The sequence below is a fragment of the Salvelinus fontinalis genome, chromosome 23 (genome assembly GCF_029448725.1).
Source record: "Salvelinus fontinalis isolate EN_2023a chromosome 23, ASM2944872v1, whole genome shotgun sequence".
NCBI classification, from domain to species: domain Eukaryota; kingdom Metazoa; phylum Chordata; class Actinopteri; order Salmoniformes; family Salmonidae; genus Salvelinus; species Salvelinus fontinalis.
The window spans coordinates 7,923,788-7,947,044 of NC_074687.1; the positions used below are offsets into that span (position 1 = coordinate 7,923,788).

Consider the following 23,257-nt stretch of genomic DNA (forward strand, 5'->3'; position numbering starts at 1 on the left):
GAACTCTGTTGAATATGCCGATTTTAATATGAGGTTTGTTATCCTTCCTATCTCACTCTGAGGTGAGTGGGTAATGTATGCGTCACTCTTGGTACCACCACTGCCGTTTCAGTTCGTCTGGGCCGGGGAACAGAGCTGGAAAGACAGCAGGAGCATACTGCTGCTTCTCTTTCTCAAGCTGTATTCTCTCCCTCTACTTTGTCTTCCTCCTCTTAGCAGGGACACAAACTGACATTTGAAACAGCTTTATGTAGTTAGACAAACAGTGGTTGGGGGGGGGGGGGGGGTTGCTGGGTTCAGTCAGAGATCCGTTGAAGGGACCCACCCAGCGACAGATGATGTCATTGGAACTTCGGACCAGGAAATGGTCACATGATGTTCCAGGGGTGTTTTGGTGGAAAGGCAGGACAGGGTAGGGTGGGGCAGGAGGATCTACCGGCTCTGTTTTGGTTGTTTGAGTCTGTCTGCTGTTAGCTCTTTGACTGACCATTTCAGAAGTTAACGTAAGAGACGCCTTGTGTCCTACTAAGACTTTAGCTTTGTGGTCTGTCCTTTCTTTTGACACGATAAACGTTAGAGAAGAAATCCTCTTTTAAGTTGTGGATGTTAATGTTCTCAAGTGCTATTTCATGTTCTGATTCCAGGTTTTCTTGAAATCAGTATTTTTTTTTCTATCTCAGCAGCGTCGTAACCTTGTTTTTGTGCCTAAAGGACAGAGCTGGCTGATTTGTAATGTGCAGTGACATCCATGAAAGAGATTGATATGCAGCTGATTATGCTGGGATAAATCATAAAGCCTGTGGAAAGGTTGTTGCTTCGGAATGTAGGAAACGTTGGTGTCGTCTAGGGGTTGGGGGCGCGGTCAAACGTTGTCCTATCGTGATCGTATATCGTGCTATTGCACATTTTTTTTCTTTCTGTAATATGAAGGAGCGAATGACGAGTGGATAAACTCACTTTAACATGTATTGCTGGTGAGTGCTAGAGGCGATTGTAGTCGTTTAGTTCAGTCAGGACACCATCCTGTAATCTAGTCATGGCTCATCCTATAATGACTACCTGTACACACACCTTTTTCTATTCGAATACTGTCTATACACACCATTCATATACACAGTGAGTCACGTGGCTGTACCTCCTGACTTCATTTGCACACACTGTATATATAATTTTTTCTATTGTGTTATTGTGACTGTACGTTTTGTTTATTCCATGTGTAACTCTGTGTTTGTGTCGCACTGCTTTGATTTATCTTGGCCAGGTCGCAGTTGTAAATGAGAACTTGTTTTCAACTGGCCTACCTGGTTAAATAAAGAGGTGAAATTAAAAACAAAGAAAGCAGGTAGACAGGCATCGAGGCATTCAGTTACTGTTTGATTGAACGTTAGAATGGACAGAACGAGTGACCCAAGGGACTTTGAGCGTGGTGTGATCATCGGTGCCAGGCGCGCCGGTTCCAGTACCTCCAGAAACGGCCGGCCTCCTGGGCTTTTCACACAGTGTTTACAGAGAATGGTGGCGACAAACAAAATAATTGTGTGTATTGTTGTCTATCGAGCCGTCGACTAAATGGGGTCAGTCCTACTATAGTGTATGTACTATTTAGGCACCTGTACTGAGCCATAAGGGAGACTGGACATCTACCACCCCACTATCAGATTAGAGCCATAAAAGAGACTAGACATCTACCACCCACTATCAGATTAGAGCCATAAAGGAGACTAGACATCTACCACCCTACTACCACTATCAGATTAGAGCCATAAGGGAGACTGGACATCTACCACCCCACTACCACTGTCAGATTAGAGGGGGGGGGGGTTGTAATGTAGCCTATATTTTAAAACATGTATTTTTCCATGTATAGGCACACCCCATCTGTTTTAATAAAAGCAACTACATGTACTGAGTTTGTCTGATGCTTTTAAGCACACTGTTTGATCAAATAATTAAGACGAATGACTTGAGGAAGCCAAAGATCAAGCCGGAGAGTAGAGGATTGCAGTAGTCTAGATTTATCTTTTCTGCATCATTTCTGGACCGAAACGTTCAGATATTTGCGATGTTATGAAGATGAAAAAAAATAAAAAATGAATCTGTCCTTGAAATATTCTTGATGTGTTCGTGAAAAGAGAGATCAGGGTCCAGAGTAACGCCGAGGTCCTTCACGTTTTTATTGGAGACGACTGTACAACCATCAAGATTTAATTGTCAGATCCTGTCAATCATTGTCATCAGAAGATGCTATTGTAAAATCGCCCTACCCTACTGTAATCTTAGTCTACTGTCGTCATGTGCTGCATGTTGGTACTCTGTCACAAAGAACAACATTGGAACGTAACTGTTATTTGAAAAGCTTTTGAACTGATTGATAATGTTATTTTTACGTTCTGGGCATTTTTTTCCCTCAGTCCCACAAAATAAAATTCAACAAAGCGCCTATTCACTGCCCTCACTGACCTCACTGCCACTCAAACTTATTCCAGCGTCTGCCTGCCACTGTAGCACCTCCCCCCCTGGGCGTGCCTAGTCTACCGTAGCCCCTCCCCCCCTGGGCGTGCCTAGTCTACCGTAGCCCCTCCCCCCCTGGGCGTGCCTAGTCTACCGCAGCCCCTCCCCCCCCTGGGCGTGCCTAGTCTACCGTAGCCCCCCCCCCCCGGGGCGTGCCTAGTCTACTGTAGCCCCTCCCGCCGGGCTGGTCTAGTCTACTGTAGCCCCTCCCCCTGGGCTGGTCTAGTCTACTGTAGCCCCTCCCCCCCTGGGCGTGCCTAGTCTACTGTAGCCCCTCCCCCCTGGGTGTGCCTAGTCTACTGTAGCCCCTCCCCCCCCGGGCGTGCCTAGTCTACTGTAGCCCCTCCCCCCCTGGGCGTGCCTAGTCTACTGTAGGCCCCCCCCCCCTGGGCGTGCCTAGTCTACTGTAGGCCCCCCCCACCTGGGCGTGCCTAGTCTACTGTAGCCCCTCACCCCCCCCTGGGCGTGCCTAGTCTGCTGTAGCCCCCCCCCCTGGGCGTGTCTAGACCTGCTGTAGCTACTGCCTTTACAGGCCTGATTCAGAGATTAGGGAGATGTTTAATTACAGAACAGTTATGAACTTTTTCAATGCTAGTTCAGAATACTACAGTTATCATGTTTCACATTGGGTTGTTTACTTTACTTCTGGTGCCGCTCTGCACACACACACGCTTTCTTGTTAGCTAGCTTGTTAGCTAGCCTGTTAGCTAGCCTGTTAGCTAGCCTGTTAGCTAGCCTGTTAGCTAGCCTGTTAGCTAGCTCTCTCAAACTCTAGGTGACATCGTGTGTAATGTAATGGAACTGAGTCATGGCCAAGGGCAAGTTCTGGTCCAACGTTCATTAAGCCAACTCTCTGAAGTTAAAAGACATTCAAAGTTCCTCTATAGAAGCTACTCCTCCGTAGGTATAATTTTGCAAATTCAGGTCTTGCACGTCATAACAACAAGATGCCCAGCGCCTTATTACCCAGAGTTCTCCTCACCCGCAAAGTTTCAGTCACATATCGTACCCTGCACTGTTCAGAACAAAGCTATTGGGAAATAATTTTGGTTCCAACCCGAGGTTAATTTAGATATTCTGCTCCTAAGTGGTGAATCATCCTCCCACGCTCTTTCTGTCCTTTACTCTTTCACGTTCATTCTCTCCTTCTCTTGCTCTCCCTCTCACATGCTTCAGTCCTCTTGTTTTCCCACTCTCCAGCTGTCTACTGTACTGACTTAAATGTCCCCATGGTGACAATATGTTGCAGTGTCATGTACACGTTTAAAGTGGCGTTTTTTTAAATAACAAAACAAGTTGACAATGCAACTTTCATAACAGTTACATAGCAATAAAAAGAGACAAGAGTGCTGGCCTTACTGAGTGGATAGGAACATTAGCCTGCTGGCCTTACTGAGTCTATAGGAACATTAGCCTGCCTGCCTTACTGAGTCTATAGGAACATTAGCCTGCTGGCCTTACTGAGTGGATAGGAACATTAGCCTGCTGGCCTTACTGAGTGGATAGGAACATTAACCTGCTGGTCTTACTGAGTCTATAGGAACATTAGCCTGCTGGCCTTACTGAGTCTACAGGAACATTAGCCTGCTGGTCTTACTGAGTCTATAGGAACATTAGCCTGCTGGTCTTACTGAGTCTATAGGAACATTAGCCTGCTGGCCTTACTGAGTGGATAGGAACATTAACCTGCTGGTCTTACTGAGTCCATAGGAACATTAGCCTGCTGGTCTTACTGAGTCTATAGGAACATTAGCCTGCTGGTCTTACTGAGTCTATAGGAACATTAGCCTGCTGGTCTTACTGAGTCTATAGGAACATTAACCTGCTGGTCTTACTGAGTCTATAGGAACATTAACCTGCTGGTCTTACTGAGTCTATAGGAACATTAGCCTGCTGGTCTTACTGAGTCTATAGGAACATTAGCCTGCTGGTCTTACTGAGTCTATAGGAACATTAGCCTGCGGGTCTTACTACGTCTATAGGAACATTAGCCTGCTGGTCTTACTGAGTCTATAGGAACATTAGCCTGCTGGTCTTACTGAGTCTATAGGAACATTAGCCTGCGGGTCTTACTGAGTCTATAGGAACATTAGCCTGCGGGTCTTACTGAGTCTATAGGAACATTAGCCTGCTGGTCTTACTGAGTCTATAGGAACATTAGCCTGCTGGTCTTACTGAGTCTATAGGAACATTAGCCTGCTGGTCTTACTGAGTCTATAGGAACATTAACCTGCTGGTCTTACTGAGTGGATAGGAACATTAGCCTGCTGGTCTTACTGAGTCTATAGGAACATTAACCTGCTGGTCTTACTGAGTCTATAGGAACATTAGCCTGCTGGTCTTACTGAGTCTATAGGAACATTAACCTGCTGGTCTTACTGAGTCTATAGGAACATTAACCTGCTGGTCTTACTGAGTCTATAGGAACATTAGCCTGCTGGTCTTACTGAGTCTATAGGAACATTAACCTGCTGGTCTTACTGAGTCTATAGGAACATTAGCCTGCTGGTCTTACTGAGTGGATAGGAACATTAACCTGCTGGTCTTACTGAGTCTATAGGAACATTAGCCTGCTGGTCTTACTGAGTGGATAGGAACATTAACCTGCTGGTCTTACTGAGTGGATAGGAACATTAGCCTGCTGGTCTTACTGAGTGGATAGGAACATTAACCTGCTGGTCTTACTGAGTGGATAGGAACATTAGCCTGCTGGCCTTACTGAGTCTATAGGAACATTAACCTGCTGGTCTTACTGAGTGGATAGGAACATTAGCCTGCTGGCCTTACTGAGTCTATAGGAACATTAACCTGCTGGTCTTACTGAGTGGATAGGAACATTAGCCTGCTGGTCTTACTGAGTGGATAGGAACATTAACCTGCTGGTCTTACTGAGTCTATAGGAACATTAGCCTGCTGGCCTTACTGAGTGGATAGGAACATTAGCCTGCTGGCCTTACTGAGTGGATAGGAACATTAGCCTGCTGGTCTTACTGAGTGGATAGGAACATTAGCCTGCTGGTCTTACTGAGTGGATAGGAACATTAGCCTGCTGGTCTTACTGAGTGGATAGGAACATTAGCCTGCTGGTCTTACTGAGTGGATAGGAACATTAGCCTGCTGGTCTTACTGAGTCTATAGGAACATTAACCTGCTGGTCTTACTGAGTGGATAGGAACATTAGCCTGCTGGTCTTACTGAGTCTATAGGAACATTAACCTGCTGGTCTTACTGAGTGGATAGGAACATTAGCCTGCTGGCCTTACTGAGATTTAGGAACATTAACCTGCTGGTCTTACTGAGTGGATAGGAACATTAGCCTGCTGGTCTTACTGAGTGGATAAGAACATTAACCTGTTGGTCTTACTGAGTCTATAGGAACATTAGCCTGCTGGCCTTACTGAGTCTATAGGAACATTAGCCTGCTGGCCTTACTGAGTGGATAGGAACATTAACCTGCTGGTCTTACTGAGTGGATAGGAACATTAGCCTGCTGGTCTTACTGAGTGGATAGGAACATTAACCTGCTGGTCTTACTGAGTCTATAGGAACATTAGCCTGCTGGCCTTACTGAGTCTATAGGAACATTAGCCTGCTGGCCTTACTGAGTCTATAGGAACATTAGACTGCTGGCCTTACTGAGTCTATAGGAACATTAGACTGCTGGTCTTACTGAGTCTATAGGAACATTAGCCTGCTGGCCTTACTGAGTCTATAGGAACATTAGCCTGCTGGTCTTACTGAGTCTATAGGAACATTAGCCTGCTGGCCTTACTGAGTCTATAGGAACATTAGCCTGCTGGTCTTACTGAGTGGATAGTAACATTAGCCTGCTGGCCTTACTGAGTCTATAGGAACATTAGCCTGCTGGTCTTACTGAGTGGATAGTAACATTAGCCTGCTGGCCTTACTGAGTCTATAGGAACATTAGCCTGCTGGTCTTACTGAGTGGATAGTAACATTAGCCTGCTGGCCTTACTGGGTGGATAGGAACATTAGCCTGCTGGTCTTACTGAGTCTATAGGAACATTAGCCTGCTGGCCTTACTGGGTGGATAGTAACATTAGCCTGTTATAGTCTTACTGAGTCTATAGTAACATTAGCCTGCTGGCCTTACTGAGTCTATAGGAACATTAGCCTGCTGGCCTTACTGAGTCTATAGGAACATTAGCCTGCTGGTCTTACTGAGTCTATAGGAACATTAGCCTGCTGGTCTTACTGAGTCTATAGGAACATTAGCCTGCTGGTCTTACTGAGTCTATAGGAACATTAGCCTGCTGGCCTTACTGGGTGGATAGTAACATTAGCCTGCTGGCCTTACTGGGTGGATAGTAACATTAGCCTGCTGGTCTTACTGGGTGGATAGTAACATTAGCCTGCTGGTCTTACTGGGTGGATAGTAACATTAGCCTGCTGGCCTTACTGGGTGGGTAGTAACATTAGCCTGCTGGCCTTACTGGGTGGATAGTAACATTAGCCTGCTGGCCTTACTGAGTGGATAGTAACATTAGCCTGCTGGTCTTACTGAGTCTATAGGAACATTAGCCTGCTGGTCTTACTGAGTCTATATGAACATTAGCCTGCCTGCCTTACTGAGTCTATAGGAACATTAGCCTGCTGGTTTTACTGGTTGGATAGGAACATTAGCCTGCTGGTCTTACTGAGTCTATAGGAACATTAACCTGCTGGTCTTACTGAGTCTATAGGAACATTAGCCTGCTGGCCTTACTGAGTCTATAGGAACATTAACCTGCTGGTCTTACTGAGTCTATAGGAACATTAGACTGCTGGTCTTACTGAGTCTATAGGAACATTAGCCTGTTGGTCTTACTGAGTGGATAGGAACATTAGCCTGTTGGTCTTACTGAGTCTATAGGAACATTAACCTGCTGGTCTTACTGAGTCTATAGGAACATTAGCCTGCTGGTCTTACTGAGTCTATAGGAACATTAGCCTGCTGGTCTTACTGAGTCTATAGGAACATTAGCCTGCTGGTCTTACTGAGTGGATAGTAACATTAGCCTGCTGGTCTTACTGAGTCTATAGGAACATTAGCCTGCTGGTCTTACTGAGTCTATAGGAACATTAACCTGCTGGTCTTACTGAGTCTATAGGAACATTAACCTGCTGGTATTACTGAGTCTATAGGAACATTAGCCTGCTGGTCTTACTGGGTGGATAGGAACATTAGCCTGCTGGTCTTACTGAGTGGATAGGAACATTAGCCTGCTTAGCCTGCTGGCCTTACTGAGTCTATAGGAACATTAGCCTGCTGGTCTTACTGAGTGGATAGGAACATTAGCCTGCTGGCCTTACTGAGTGGATAGGAACATTAGCCTGCTGGTCTTACTGAGTCTATAGGAACATTAGCCTGCTGGTCTTACTGAGTCTATAGGAACATTAACCTGCTGGCCTTACTGAGTCTATAGGAACATTAACCTGCTGGTCTTACTGAGTCTATAGGAACATTAACCTGCTGGTCTTACTGAGTCTATAGGAACATTAGCCTGCTGGTCTTACTGAGTCTATAGGAACATTAGCCTGCTTAGCCTGCTGTCCTTACTGAGTCTATAGGAACATTAGCCTGCTGGTCTTACTGAGTGGATAGGAACATTAGCCTGCTGGCCTTACTGAGTGGATAGGAACATTAACCTGCTGGTCTTACTGAGTCTATAGGAACATTAGCCTGCTGGTCTTACTGAGTCTATAGGAACATTAACCTGCTGGTCTTACTGAGTCTATAGGAACATTAACCTGCTGGTCTTACTGAGTCTATAGGAACATTAACCTGCTGGTCTTACTGAGTCTATAGGAACATTAACCTGCTGGTCTTACTGAGTCTATAGGAACATTAGCCTGCTTAGCCTGCTGGCCTTACTGAGTGGATAGGAACATTAGCCTGCTGGTCTTACTGAGTCTATAGGAACATTAACCTGCTGGTCTTACTGAGTCTATAGGAACATTAACCTGCTGGTCTTACTGAGTCTATAGGAACATTAGCCTGCTTAGCCTGCTGGCCTTACTGAGTCTATAGGAACATTAGCCTGCTGGTCTTACTGAGTGGATAGGAACATTAACCTGCTTAGCCTGCTGGCCTTACTGAGTCTATAGGAACATTAGCCTGCTGGCCTTACTGAGTCTATAGGAACATTAGCCTGCTGGCCTTACTGAGTCTATAGGAACATTAGCCTGCTGGTCTTACTGAGTCTATAGGAACATTAGCCTGTTGGTCTTACTGAGTCTATAGGAACATTAACCTGCTGGTCTTACTGAGTCTATAGGAACATTAACCTGCTGGTGTTACTGAGTCTATAGGAACATTAGCCTGCTGGTCTTACTGAGTCTATAGGAACATTAGCCTGTTGGTCTTACTGGGTGGATAGGAACATTAGCCTGCTGGTCTTACTGAGTCTATAGGAACATTAGCCTGCTGGTCTTACTGAGTCTATAGGAACATTAGCCTGCTGGCCTTACTGAGTCTATAGGAACATTAGCCTGCTGGTCTTACTGAGTCTATAGGAACATTAGCCTGCTGGCCTTACTGAGTCTATAGGAACATTAGCCTGCTGGTCTTACTGAGTCTATAGGAACATTAGCCTTCCTGCCTTACTGAGTCTATAGGAACATTAGCCTGCTGGCCTTACTGAGTCTATAGGAACATTAGCCTGCTGGCCTTACTGAGTGGATAGGAACATTCGCCTGCTGGCCATACTGAGTCTATAGGAACATTAGCCTGCTGGTCTTACTGAGTCTATAGGAACATTAGCCTGCTGGTCTTACTGAGTCTATAGGAACATTAGCCTGCGGGTCTTACTACGTCTATAGGAACATTAGCCTGCTGGTCTTACTGAGTCTATAGGAACATTAGCCTGCTGGTCTTACTGAGTCTATAGGAACATTAGCCTGCGGGTCTTACTGAGTCTATAGGAACATTAGCCTGCGGGTCTTACTGAGTCTATAGGAACATTAGCCTGCTGGTCTTACTGAGTCTATAGGAACATTAGCCTGCTGGTCTTACTGAGTCTATAGGAACATTAGCCTGCTGGTCTTACTGAGTCTATAGGAACATTAACCTGCTGGTCTTACTGAGTGGATAGGAACATTAGCCTGCTGGTCTTACTGAGTCTATAGGAACATTAACCTGCTGGTCTTACTGAGTCTATAGGAACATTAGCCTGCTGGTCTTACTGAGTCTATAGGAACATTAACCTGCTGGTCTTACTGAGTCTATAGGAACATTAACCTGCTGGTCTTACTGAGTCTATAGGAACATTAGCCTGCTGGTCTTACTGAGTCTATAGGAACATTAACCTGCTGGTCTTACTGAGTCTATAGGAACATTAGCCTGCTGGTCTTACTGAGTGGATAGGAACATTAACCTGCTGGTCTTACTGAGTCTATAGGAACATTAGCCTGCTGGTCTTACTGAGTGGATAGGAACATTAACCTGCTGGTCTTACTGAGTGGATAGGAACATTAGCCTGCTGGTCTTACTGAGTGGATAGGAACATTAACCTGCTGGTCTTACTGAGTGGATAGGAACATTAGCCTGCTGGCCTTACTGAGTCTATAGGAACATTAACCTGCTGGTCTTACTGAGTGGATAGGAACATTAGCCTGCTGGCCTTACTGAGTCTATAGGAACATTAACCTGCTGGTCTTACTGAGTGGATAGGAACATTAGCCTGCTGGTCTTACTGAGTGGATAGGAACATTAACCTGCTGGTCTTACTGAGTCTATAGGAACATTAGCCTGCTGGCCTTACTGAGTGGATAGGAACATTAGCCTGCTGGCCTTACTGAGTGGATAGGAACATTAGCCTGCTGGTCTTACTGAGTGGATAGGAACATTAGCCTGCTGGTCTTACTGAGTGGATAGGAACATTAGCCTGCTGGTCTTACTGAGTGGATAGGAACATTAGCCTGCTGGTCTTACTGAGTGGATAGGAACATTAGCCTGCTGGTCTTACTGAGTCTATAGGAACATTAACCTGCTGGTCTTACTGAGTGGATAGGAACATTAGCCTGCTGGTCTTACTGAGTCTATAGGAACATTAACCTGCTGGTCTTACTGAGTGGATAGGAACATTAGCCTGCTGGCCTTACTGAGATTTAGGAACATTAACCTGCTGGTCTTACTGAGTGGATAGGAACATTAGCCTGCTGGTCTTACTGAGTGGATAAGAACATTAACCTGTTGGTCTTACTGAGTCTATAGGAACATTAGCCTGCTGGCCTTACTGAGTCTATAGGAACATTAGCCTGCTGGCCTTACTGAGTGGATAGGAACATTAACCTGCTGGTCTTACTGAGTGGATAGGAACATTAACCTGCTGGTCTTACTGAGTGGATAGGAACATTAGCCTGCTGGTCTTACTGAGTGGATAGGAACATTAACCTGCTGGTCTTACTGAGTCTATAGGAACATTAGCCTGCTGGCCTTACTGAGTCTATAGGAACATTAGCCTGCTGGCCTTACTGAGTCTATAGGAACATTAGACTGCTGGCCTTACTGAGTCTATAGGAACATTAGACTGCTGGTCTTACTGAGTCTATAGGAACATTAGCCTGCTGGCCTTACTGAGTCTATAGGAACATTAGCCTGCTGGTCTTACTGAGTCTATAGGAACATTAGCCTGCTGGCCTTACTGAGTCTATAGGAACATTAGCCTGCTGGTCTTACTGAGTGGATAGTAACATTAGCCTGCTGGCCTTACTGAGTCTATAGGAACATTAGCCTGCTGGTCTTACTGAGTGGATAGTAACATTAGCCTGCTGGCCTTACTGAGTCTATAGGAACATTAGCCTGCTGGTCTTACTGAGTGGATAGTAACATTAGCCTGCTGGCCTTACTGGGTGGATAGGAACATTAGCCTGCTGGTCTTACTGAGTCTATAGGAACATTAGCCTGCTGGCCTTACTGGGTGGATAGTAACATTAGCCTGTTATAGTCTTACTGAGTCTATAGTAACATTAGCCTGCTGGCCTTACTGAGTCTATAGGAACATTAGCCTGCTGGCCTTACTGAGTCTATAGGAACATTAGCCTGCTGGTCTTACTGAGTCTATAGGAACATTAGCCTGCTGGTCTTACTGAGTCTATAGGAACATTAGCCTGCTGGTCTTACTGAGTCTATAGGAACATTAGCCTGCTGGCCTTACTGGGTGGATAGTAACATTAGCCTGCTGGCCTTACTGGGTGGATAGTAACATTAGCCTGCTGGTCTTACTGGGTGGATAGTAACATTAGCCTGCTGGTCTTACTGGGTGGATAGTAACATTAGCCTGCTGGCCTTACTGGGTGGGTAGTAACATTAGCCTGCTGGCCTTACTGGGTGGATAGTAACATTAGCCTGCTGGCCTTACTGAGTGGATAGTAACATTAGCCTGCTGGTCTTACTGAGTCTATAGGAACATTAGCCTGCTGGTCTTACTGAGTCTATATGAACATTAGCCTGCCTGCCTTACTGAGTCTATAGGAACATTAGCCTGCTGGTTTTACTGGTTGGATAGGAACATTAGCCTGCTGGTCTTACTGAGTCTATAGGAACATTAACCTGCTGGTCTTACTGAGTCTATAGGAACATTAGCCTGCTGGCCTTACTGAGTCTATAGGAACATTAACCTGCTGGTCTTACTGAGTCTATAGGAACATTAGACTGCTGGTCTTACTGAGTCTATAGGAACATTAGCCTGTTGGTCTTACTGAGTGGATAGGAACATTAGCCTGTTGGTCTTACTGAGTCTATAGGAACATTAACCTGCTGGTCTTACTGAGTCTATAGGAACATTAGCCTGCTGGTCTTACTGAGTCTATAGGAACATTAGCCTGCTGGTCTTACTGAGTCTATAGGAACATTAGCCTGCTGGTCTTACTGAGTGGATAGTAACATTAGCCTGCTGGTCTTACTGAGTCTATAGGAACATTAGCCTGCTGGTCTTACTGAGTCTATAGGAACATTAACCTGCTGGTCTTACTGAGTCTATAGGAACATTAACCTGCTGGTATTACTGAGTCTATAGGAACATTAGCCTGCTGGTCTTACTGGGTGGATAGGAACATTAGCCTGCTGGTCTTACTGAGTGGATAGGAACATTAGCCTGCTTAGCCTGCTGGCCTTACTGAGTCTATAGGAACATTAGCCTGCTGGTCTTACTGAGTGGATAGGAACATTAGCCTGCTGGCCTTACTGAGTGGATAGGAACATTAGCCTGCTGGTCTTACTGAGTCTATAGGAACATTAGCCTGCTGGTCTTACTGAGTCTATAGGAACATTAACCTGCTGGCCTTACTGAGTCTATAGGAACATTAACCTGCTGGTCTTACTGAGTCTATAGGAACATTAACCTGCTGGTCTTACTGAGTCTATAGGAACATTAGCCTGCTGGTCTTACTGAGTCTATAGGAACATTAGCCTGCTTAGCCTGCTGTCCTTACTGAGTCTATAGGAACATTAGCCTGCTGGTCTTACTGAGTGGATAGGAACATTAGCCTGCTGGCCTTACTGAGTGGATAGGAACATTAACCTGCTGGTCTTACTGAGTCTATAGGAACATTAGCCTGCTGGTCTTACTGAGTCTATAGGAACATTAACCTGCTGGTCTTACTGAGTCTATAGGAACATTAACCTGCTGGTCTTACTGAGTCTATAGGAACATTAACCTGCTGGTCTTACTGAGTCTATAGGAACATTAACCTGCTGGTCTTACTGAGTCTATAGGAACATTAGCCTGCTTAGCCTGCTGGCCTTACTGAGTGGATAGGAACATTAGCCTGCTGGTCTTACTGAGTCTATAGGAACATTAACCTGCTGGTCTTACTGAGTCTATAGGAACATTAACCTGCTGGTCTTACTGAGTCTATAGGAACATTAGCCTGCTTAGCCTGCTGGCCTTACTGAGTCTATAGGAACATTAGCCTGCTGGTCTTACTGAGTGGATAGGAACATTAACCTGCTTAGCCTGCTGGCCTTACTGAGTCTATAGGAACATTAGCCTGCTGGCCTTACTGAGTCTATAGGACCATTAGCCTGCTCGTCTTACTGAGTGGATAGTAAGGCCAGCAGGCTAATGTTCCTGAGTCCTCACTTCATTCTATTCCTCCTCCTGTAGCAGCTTGGTACACTCCTATCAATCCCTTGTGTGGTTCTATGGTTGGTGTTTGTGGGTAGTAGTTATCAGGCCTCAAGTCATCCCAAGGCCCAACTCTACCTCACCCCCTAGAAAGCACCTCTCATCCCAAGGCCCAACTCTACCCCACCCCCTAGAAAGCACCTCTCATCCCAAGGCCCAACTCTACCCCACCCCCTAGAAAGCACCTCTCATCCCAAGGCCCAACTCTACCCCACCCCCTAGAAAGCACCTCTCATCCCAAGGCCCAACTCTACCCCACCCCCTAGAAAGCACCTCTCTTCCCAAGGCCCAACTCTACCCCACCCCCTAGAAAGCACCTCTCATCCCAAGGCCCAACTCTACCCCACCCCCTAGAAAGCACCTCTCATCCCAAGGCCCAACTCTACCCCACCCCCTAGAAAGCACCTCTCATCCCAAGGCCCAACTCTACCCCACCCCCTAGAAAGCACCTCTCATCCCAAGGCCCAACTCTACCCCACCCCCTAGAAAGCACCTCTCATCCCAAGGCCCAACTCTACCCCACCCCCTAGAAAGCACCTCTCATCCCAAGGCCCAACTCTACCCCACCCCCTAGAAAGCACCTCTCATCCCAAGGCCCAACTCTACCCCACCCCCTAGAAAGCACCTCTCATCCCAAGGCCCAACTCTACCCCACCCCCTAGAAAGCACCTCTCATCCCAAGGCCCAACTCTACCCTAGAAAGCACCTCTCATCCCAAGGCCCAACTCTACCCTAGAAAGCACCTCTCATCCCAAGGCCCAACTCTACCCCACCCCCTAGAAAGCACCTCTCATCCCAAGGCCCAACTCTACCCCACCCCCTAGAAAGCACCTCTCATCCCAAGGCCCAACTCTACCCCACCCCCTAGAAAGCACCTCTCATCCCAAGGCCCAACTCTACCCTAGAAAGCACCTCTCATCCCAAGGCCCAACTCTACCCCACCCCCTAGAAAGCACCTCTCATCCCAAGGCCCAACTCTACCCTAGAAAGCACCTCTCATCCCAAGGCCCAACTCTACCCCACCCCCTAGAAAGCACCTCTCATCCCAAGGCCCAACTCTACCCTAGAAAGCACCTCTCATCCAAAGTTCCATCTCTACCCCACCCCCTAGAAAGCACCTCTCATCCCAAGGCCCATCTTTACCCCACCCCCTAGAAAGCACCTCTCATCCCAAGGCCCATCTTTACCCCACCCCCTAGTGAAAGTCTTAGGCTTAAGAGCCTAATGGTTAATGTTTAGCAACAATGACCTTTGACCTTTGCTTGGTCCCAACCCTCCGGGAGGAAGAGGAAGAGGAAGAGCAGTGGCGTTGAGTACAAAACTCTCGAGTCACATGTTTCCAAGTCACACTCTGAAACAGATGAGTGACCCTTAGCACAGACAACTTTCCCTCTAACATTTCACAAGAGGTTTTTAATTACAGACAAAACAAAAAATGTTCTAACTTCTGTTCACAGGGAGGCCCACTCCCCGTTTTACCTTGTCCTTACTGGAAGGCATCGTTGGCGCTTTAATCTACCGTTTTACTGTACGTGTTGGCGCTTTAATCTACCGTTTTACTGTACGCGTTGGCGCTTTAATCTACCGTTTTACTGTACGTGTTGGGTCTTTAATCTACCGTTTTACTGTACGTGTTGGCGCTTTAATCTACCGTTTTACTGTACGTGTTGGCGCTTTAATCTACCGTTTTACTGTACGTGTTGGCGCTTTAATCTACCGTTTTACTGTACGTGTTGGCGCTTTAATCTACCGTTTTACTGTACGTGTTGGCGCTTTAATCTACCGTTTTACTGTACGCGTTGGCGCTTTAATCTACCGTTTTACTGTACGCGTTGGCGCTTTAATCTACCGTTTTACTGTACGCGTTGGCGCTTTAATCTACCGTTTTACTGTACGCGTTGGCGCTTTAATCTACCGTTTTACTGTACGCGTTGGCGCTTTAATCTACCGTTTTACTGTACGCGTTGGCGCTTTAATCTACCGTTTTACTGTATGTGTTGGGGCTTTAATCTACTGTTTTACTGTACGTGTTGGCGCTTTAATCTACCGTTTTACTGTACGTGTTGGCGCTTTAATCTACCGTTTTACTGTACGTGTTGGTGCTTTAATCTACCGTTTTACTGTACGCGTTGGCGCTTTAATCTACCGTTTTACTGTACGTGTTGGCGCTTTAATCTACCGTTTTACTGTACGTGTTGGCGCTTTAATCTACCGTTTTACTGTACGTGTTGGCGCTTTAATCTACCGTTTTACTGTACGTGTTGGCGCTTTAATCTACCGTTTTACTGTACGTGTTGGCGCTTTAATCTACCGTTTTACTGTACGTGTTGGCGCTTTAATCTACCGTTTTACTGTACGCGTTGGCGCTTTAATCTACCGTTTTACTGTACGCGTTGGCGCTTTAATCTACCGTTTTACTGTACGCGTTGACGCTTTAATCTACCGTTTTACTGTATGTGTTGGGGCTTTAATCTACCGTTTTACTGTACGTGTTGGGGCTTTAATCTACTGTTTTACTGTACGTGTTGGCGCTTTAATCTACCGTTTTACTGTACGTGTTGGCGCTTTAATCTACCGTTTTACTGTACGTGTTGGCGCTTTAATCTACCGTGTACGTGTTGGCGCTTTAATCTACAGTTTTACTGTACGCGTTGGCGCTTTAATCTACCGTTTTACTGTACGCGTTGGCGCTTTAATCTACCGTTTTACTGTACGCGTTGGCGCTTTAATCTACCGTTTTACTGTACGCGTTGGCGCTTTAATCTACCGTTTTACTGTACGCGTTGGCGCTTTAATCTACCGTTTTACTGTACGCGTTGGCGCTTTAATCTACCGTTTTACTGTACGCGTTGGCGCTTTAATCTACCGTCTTACTGTATGCGTTGGCGCTTTAATCTACCGTTTTACTGTACGCGTTGGCGCTTTAATCTACCGTTTTACTGTACGCGTTGGCGCTTTAATCTACCGTTTTACTGTACGCGTTGGCGCTTTAATCTACCGTTTTACTGTATGTGTTGGCGCTTTAATCTACCGTTTTACTGTATGTGTTGGCGCTTTAATCTACCGTTTTACTGTATGTATTTATGATGGAGGAATTTATTTCCTATATGTTCATTAACCAATTTAATTATACAAAGCAAACACTCTGTCCGTTTCTAAGAATATGTAAGATACTTATTTGCATTAAATAGACAGACCCGTGTCCAAATTAATCAATAGTGTTTATTCTCGAGAGATCGCCCCTTTTAAAAACCACGTGCCTCACATTATATATTACAAACAGCGTCATAGAGTCCCTCCGACGAGGACAAAGCTGATCAAATAGCTCATTCCAACACTCTCACGCACATACCTTACACAACATATCTGCATTATCTCCTGAAATCTCTTCTCAGTTTATTACCACTTAGCTGACAGTTCCACCCCCCCCCCCCCCCCCCCCCCCCCAGATACGTAAAACCCAGAGGGCTTGAACTATTCTCCCTTATCTTCACAGAGTTATAGCTTAGTGGTTCAACCATAGGTTAATGATCCCTTAGTTTTCTTTAGACACACACACACAGACGTTGCTTTCTAACCCCCCTACATGCTACCTAACAAATAATCCTAATGGTTAAGTTTATGGGTAGAATTATTTAATCATTTATCTTAACCCTTGATAAAAATATTCTAACAATTTATTACCAATCTCCGTTGGATATTCATGATTTGCTTTACACTCATTAATATCCATTTATGTTTTAAATTCATATGCAGTGCTCCCAAATTATAAAATACTTTAGCCATATACTAATTTTTACTAAATTAAAACGTACTATATCGATAAAACTACTCCTTGCAGCTGTTAGTATTGTTTTAGTCTCTTTGAACTCTTTCTGTGACATGGGTGTGTTTTTTGTTTTGAGTGATGTTATTTGCGACTGAACCATTTACATAAAAGCATAATAAGTAAGGTCAACCTTTTTGCTGCGTGTTTTTACACCGGAGTATAACATCCCTCCATCAAAATGCATACAACATGAATCCCAAACGTAACTAATAATCTTTTCCAAACAAGTAAAAAAAAATCACCTCTTTTATTAACACGTCCTTTCTCTGGAAACGCGGGAAACTTACTGTTGACAACCTTTTTTATGCCAACTTTTGAACTCATCTTCTGCTTGCTCACACAACTGCTTCTCTGTTTGTGCCCACCGGTCAGTGGATTGGAGGACAGGAAGTGACATCACCACAAAACTCTGTCCTTGAACCCACCTATGTTTTACTATATCTACCTCTTTGTGTAGATGGTTGAATGTGTACTGTAGGTTCGATGAACTGAATATATAGGTATATATGTATAGAGATATATATATAATGTATATCTGTGTGTATCTATATATGTGTGTGTGTGTGTGTGTACTCACCACATCTACACAATGTCTCTCATTCCCACCATGTTAATACTTTATTTTTCAATAAACAGGGACTCCTAAAACAATTGTTAATATATTAATATTATATATTAAATTATATTATGCTGCTTTTATAGTGTTTCCTTTGTTAATACTTTCATCAGGATTTCTTATTTTATTTAGGAATATTTTGTATTTGTACAATATTTTTTATTACCCTCTGGTGGGCATCTGTGTTCGATACAATTCCCACCCTAGACCCAAACAATGTTAAGTTCCTAACCCCGTCCAAAATGGCACATGGCAAAAGATACTGCCTACATGTTTAATGTGGGGATCTACAGTTGAAGTTAGAAGTTTACATTACTCTTAGGTTGGAGTCGTTAAAATTCGTTTTTTAACCACTCCACACATTTCTTGTTAACAAACTATAGTTTTGGCAAGTCGGTTAGGACATCTACTTTCTGCATGACACAAGTCATTTTTCCAACAATTATTTACAGACAGATTATTTCACTTATAATTCACCGTATCACAATTTCAGTGGGTCAGAAGTTTACATACACTAAGTTGACTGTGCCTTTAAACAGCTTGGAAAATTACAGAAAATTATGTCATGACTTTAGAAGCTTCTGATAGGCTAATTGACATCATTTGAGTCAATTGGAGGTGCACCTGTGGATGTATTTCAAGGCCTCTCTTCAAACTCAGTGTGTCTTTGCTTGACGTCATGGGAAAATCAAAAATCAGCCAAGACCTCAGAAATAAAATTGTAGGCCTTCACAAGTCTGGTTCATCCTTGGGAGCAATTTCCAAATGCCTGAAGGTACCACATTCATCTGTACAAACAATAGTACGCAAGTATAAACACCATGGGACCACGCAGCCGTCATACCGCTCAGGAAGGAAATTCGTTCTGTCTCCGAGAGATGAACGTACTTTGGTGTGAAAAGTGCAAATCAATCCCAGAACAGCAGCAAAGGTCCTTGTGAAGATGCTGGAGGAAACGGGTACAAAAGTATCTATATCCACAGTAAAACGAGTCCTATATCGATATAACCTGAAAGACCGTTTAGCAAGGAAGAAGCCACTTCTCCAAAACCGCCATAGAAAACGGTTTGCAACTACACAAAGATCTTACTTTTTGTAGAAATGTCCTCTGGTCTGATACAACCAAAATAGAACTGTTTGGCCATAATGACCATCATTATGTTTGGAGTGAAAAGGGGGAGGCTTGCAAACCGAAGAACACCATCCCAACTGTGAAGCACGGTGGTGGCATCATCATGTTGTGGGCATGCTTTGCTGCAGGAGGGACTGGTGCACTTCACAAAATGCATGGCATCATGAGGAAGGAAAATTATGTGGATATATTGAAGCAACATCTCAAGACATCAGTCAGGAAGTTAAAGCTTGGTCGCAAATGGGTCTTCCAAATGGACAATGACCCCATGCATACTTCCAACGTTGTGGCGAATTGGCTTAAGGACAACAAAGTCAAGGTATTGGAGTGGCCATCACAAAGCCCTGACCTCAATCCTATAGAAAATTTGTGGGCAGAACTGAAAATGCGCGTTTGTGAGCAAGGTGGCCTACAAACCTGACTCAGTTACACCAGCTTTGTCAGGAGGAATGGGCCAAGATTCATCCAACTTATTGTGGGAAGCTTGTGGAAAACCTGAAAAACAAGTTAAACAATTTTAAAGGTAATGCTACCAAATACTAATTAAGTGTATGTAAACTTCTGACCCACTGGGAATGTGATGAAAGAGATAAAAGCTGAAATAAATCATTCACTCTCTACTATTATTCTGACATTTCACATTCTTAAAATAAAGTGGTGATCCTAACTGACCTATGACAGGGAATTTTTTACGAGGATAAAATGTCAGGTATTGTGAAAAACCGAGTTTAAATGTATTTGGCTAAGGTGTATGTAAACTTCTGACATCAACTGTGTAATGTCCTTTGTGGTGGGCCTTGTAAATTGACATGATGTATTCAGGTGAGCGGCCATCTGGGGTGATTGATTTGTGAGTGGCCCTTCGTGCATGCTACCATACCCTATAATTCTTTATTTCTTGGCAGATGAGTTGGACAATAAAAGGCCTTTCTGAAATATATTACTACCCTACCCTCTGTATTATAACATTATATATTGTAAGCAATAAGGGCTGAGGGGATGTGGTGTATAAGGCCAAAATACCCCTGTTACGGGCTGTTCTTAATCTCGACACAACGCGGAGTGCCTGGATTCAGCCCTTAGCCGTGGTATATTGGCCATATATCACCAACGCCCGAGGTGTCTTACTGCTATTATAAACTGGTTACCAATGTAATTAGACCAGTAAAAATACATGTTTGTGTCATACCCGTGGCATACGGTCTGATGAGGACAGCTTGTCTGTCCAAACGTTGGATATGAAGTTATTATATTATTTCACCTGAGCTCCTAGAGTGTGCGGCTCTCCTTTTGAATTTTTTCAAGTGTTCTATTCCGCTAGCCAGCACCTCGACTAAATAGGTGTGCGTTTCTTTCGCCTCTAGATTATACGGTCTGATATACCACGGCTGTCAGCCAATCAGCATTCAGGACTGGAACCACCCAGTTTATAATACAACCCTAATTCTCTAACCTCTGTCCTGTGGTTGTTTCCCTGCAGTGCTGTGGGTCCTCTACCTGGGAATGGAGTGGTGTCAGCTGCAGACTGGATGACAGGGTCTTCAGGGAGAGCCCACGCTAATCCGTTACGTTACGGTAACACTGACGGCGAGAGACATCCTCACCCCGGCGACCACAACAGAATCTGCCTCTTTTTTTCTCATCCAACTCTATCTGGACTCTCTCCTGGTCCCCTCTACTGCCCCCCTCCCTCCCTCCCTTCCCTCTCCTCTCCTCCTCTTTCCCTCACCTTCCCTCCTTCCCTCCTCCTCCCATCCTTTTCCCTCTCTCACTCTCTTCCTTCTCTCCTACCCTGTTGTCCATGTGCCAGCGCCTCTCTCCTGCTCCTGTCTGAACCCTGAACATTGACCTCTGACCCTTGATCCCTCTGGAGGTCAGGATGAGCTGGCTGAGCCGGCTGACCCCTCGGGGTCCGGGGGGCAGGTCCAGTAGGAACGTAGCCTCTTCCAGTCCCTGTACTGCTGACCCAGAGACCTGCCTCATGGTGTTTGAGAACCACTGGAGACAGGTGAGAAAACTCTCTCCTCTGTCTCTGTCTCTCTCTCTGTCTCTATCCTCCTCACTTACGGTTGATCTCGGAACAATGGAATACTCTGTTTGTTGTTTTTGGTAAGTTTGGAAAGTCTGGAACGCGTGAAACGGTTGACATGTGTAGCTGGGACCGCTGCTATCTGTCCAGGACTCCTGCCGACCAAAGGTCTGATGAGCTGCTTGGCGTAGCAGCTAGCCTAGCTGCCACTATTAGCTGCCTATCAAGCTAGCGGGGTTTCCTTGAGGGCTTGAACACCTTGTGACCTTGTGGCTAGGACAGGGGATTGTCCCGTGCTTGTAACTGTCTAGATCATGGCTGTTTGTTGCATTTTCCATGTTCCCTGCGACATACCCTGTCTGGAACTGAGAGGAGTAACCGCGTAGCCTACGTTGCTACCATGACAAAGACCAAAGCCGGTGGGAGTACCGTTGAGGACACTGGTGTGTCTCTATCAAAGGACTTCTGTAGGCAGTTGTTACAACAACAAGATAATAGCTGGTGGATTCAACTAATATAAGAATGGACGACCTGACCAGAGAGCTCCAGGACCTGATGAACAGTTTGCGGTTCTCCCAGGGTCAACTCGATGAGTTTAAACAGGAGAACAGCAAGATGACAACAATCTGTAAGTCATTGAGAGAGAGGACATCAGTTCTGTCTGTGAATCCATGATAACAATGACGGGGGTAACAACACATCTGCCACGTTGATCTTCAACACGGGGGCCCCTCAGGGGTGCGTGCTTAGTCCCCTCCTGTACTCCCTGTTCACCCACGACTGCGTGGCCAAACACGACTCCAACACCATCATTTAAGTTTGCTGACGACACAACCGTGGTAGGCCCAATCAACGACAACGATGAGATAACCTACAGGGAGGATGTCAGAGACCTGGCAGTGTGGTGCCAGGATGACAACCTTTTTTTCCTCAACGTGAGCAAGACAAAGGAGTTGACGTGGACTACAGGAAAAGGAGTGCCGAAACAGGCCCCCCATTCACATCGACGGGGCTGTAGTGGAGTGGTTCGAGAGATTCAAGTTCCTTTGTGTCCACATCACCAACAAACTAACATGGTCCAAGCACACCAAGACAGTCGTGAAGAGGGCACGACAAAACCTATTCCCCCTCAGGAGACTGAGAAGATTTGGTATGGGTCCTCAGATCCTCAAATGGTTCTACAGCTGCACCATCGAGAGCATCCTGACCGGTTGCATCACCGCCTGGTATGGCAACTGCTCGGCATCTGACCGTAAGGCGCTACAGAGGGTAGTGCGTACCGCCCAGTACATCACTGTGGCCAATTTTCCTGCCATCCAGGACCTCTATACCAGGCGGTGTCAGAGGAAGGCCCAAAAAATTGTCAGACTCAAGATACCCAAGTCATAGACTGTTCCCTCAGCCTGATCAACTCTATGCGAAGGAGATGTGTTGCTCTGCATGAGGCAAATGGTCACACCAGATACTTCCTGGTTTTTCTGATCTACACGCCTACTTTTTTTTTTAAAGCTATTGTATCTGTGACCAACAGATGCATATCTGTATTCCCAGTCATGTGAAATCCATAGATTAGGCCCTAATGCATTTATTTCAATTGACTGATTTCCTTCTGAACTGTAACTCAGTAAAATCTTAGAAATGGTTGAATGTTGTGATTATTTGGCAAATATAACTTTAAATCTAGCGTGTAGGACCTGTTTCAAATGATCACTTCATACGCTCAACAGAACCACTTCATACGCTCAACAGAACCACTTCATATGCTCAACAGAACCACTTCATACGCTCAACAGAACCACTTCATATGCTCAACAGAACCACTTCATATGCTCAACAGAACCACTTCATACGCTCAACAGAACCACTTCATACGCTCAACAGAACCACTTCATATGCTCAACAGAACCACTTCATATGCTCAACAGAACCACTTCATATGCTCAACAGAACCACTTCATACGCTCAACAGAACCACTTCATATGCTCAACAGAACCACTTCATATGCTCAAC

General features: G+C 45.2%; 1 protein-coding gene across 1 annotated transcript in view; it reads left to right on the forward strand.

The window, feature by feature from the left end:
* LOC129820812 (FHF complex subunit HOOK interacting protein 1B-like) overlaps window positions 1-23,257 on the forward strand; it is a gene marked incomplete in the record, with an annotated part of 81,671 nt that overhangs the window by 7,728 nt on the left and 50,686 nt on the right. The window contains 1 exon segment of the mRNA XM_055877796.1: window positions 20,698-21,225. Within this exon segment, the coding sequence (XP_055733771.1) occupies window positions 21,097-21,225 (129 nt within the window).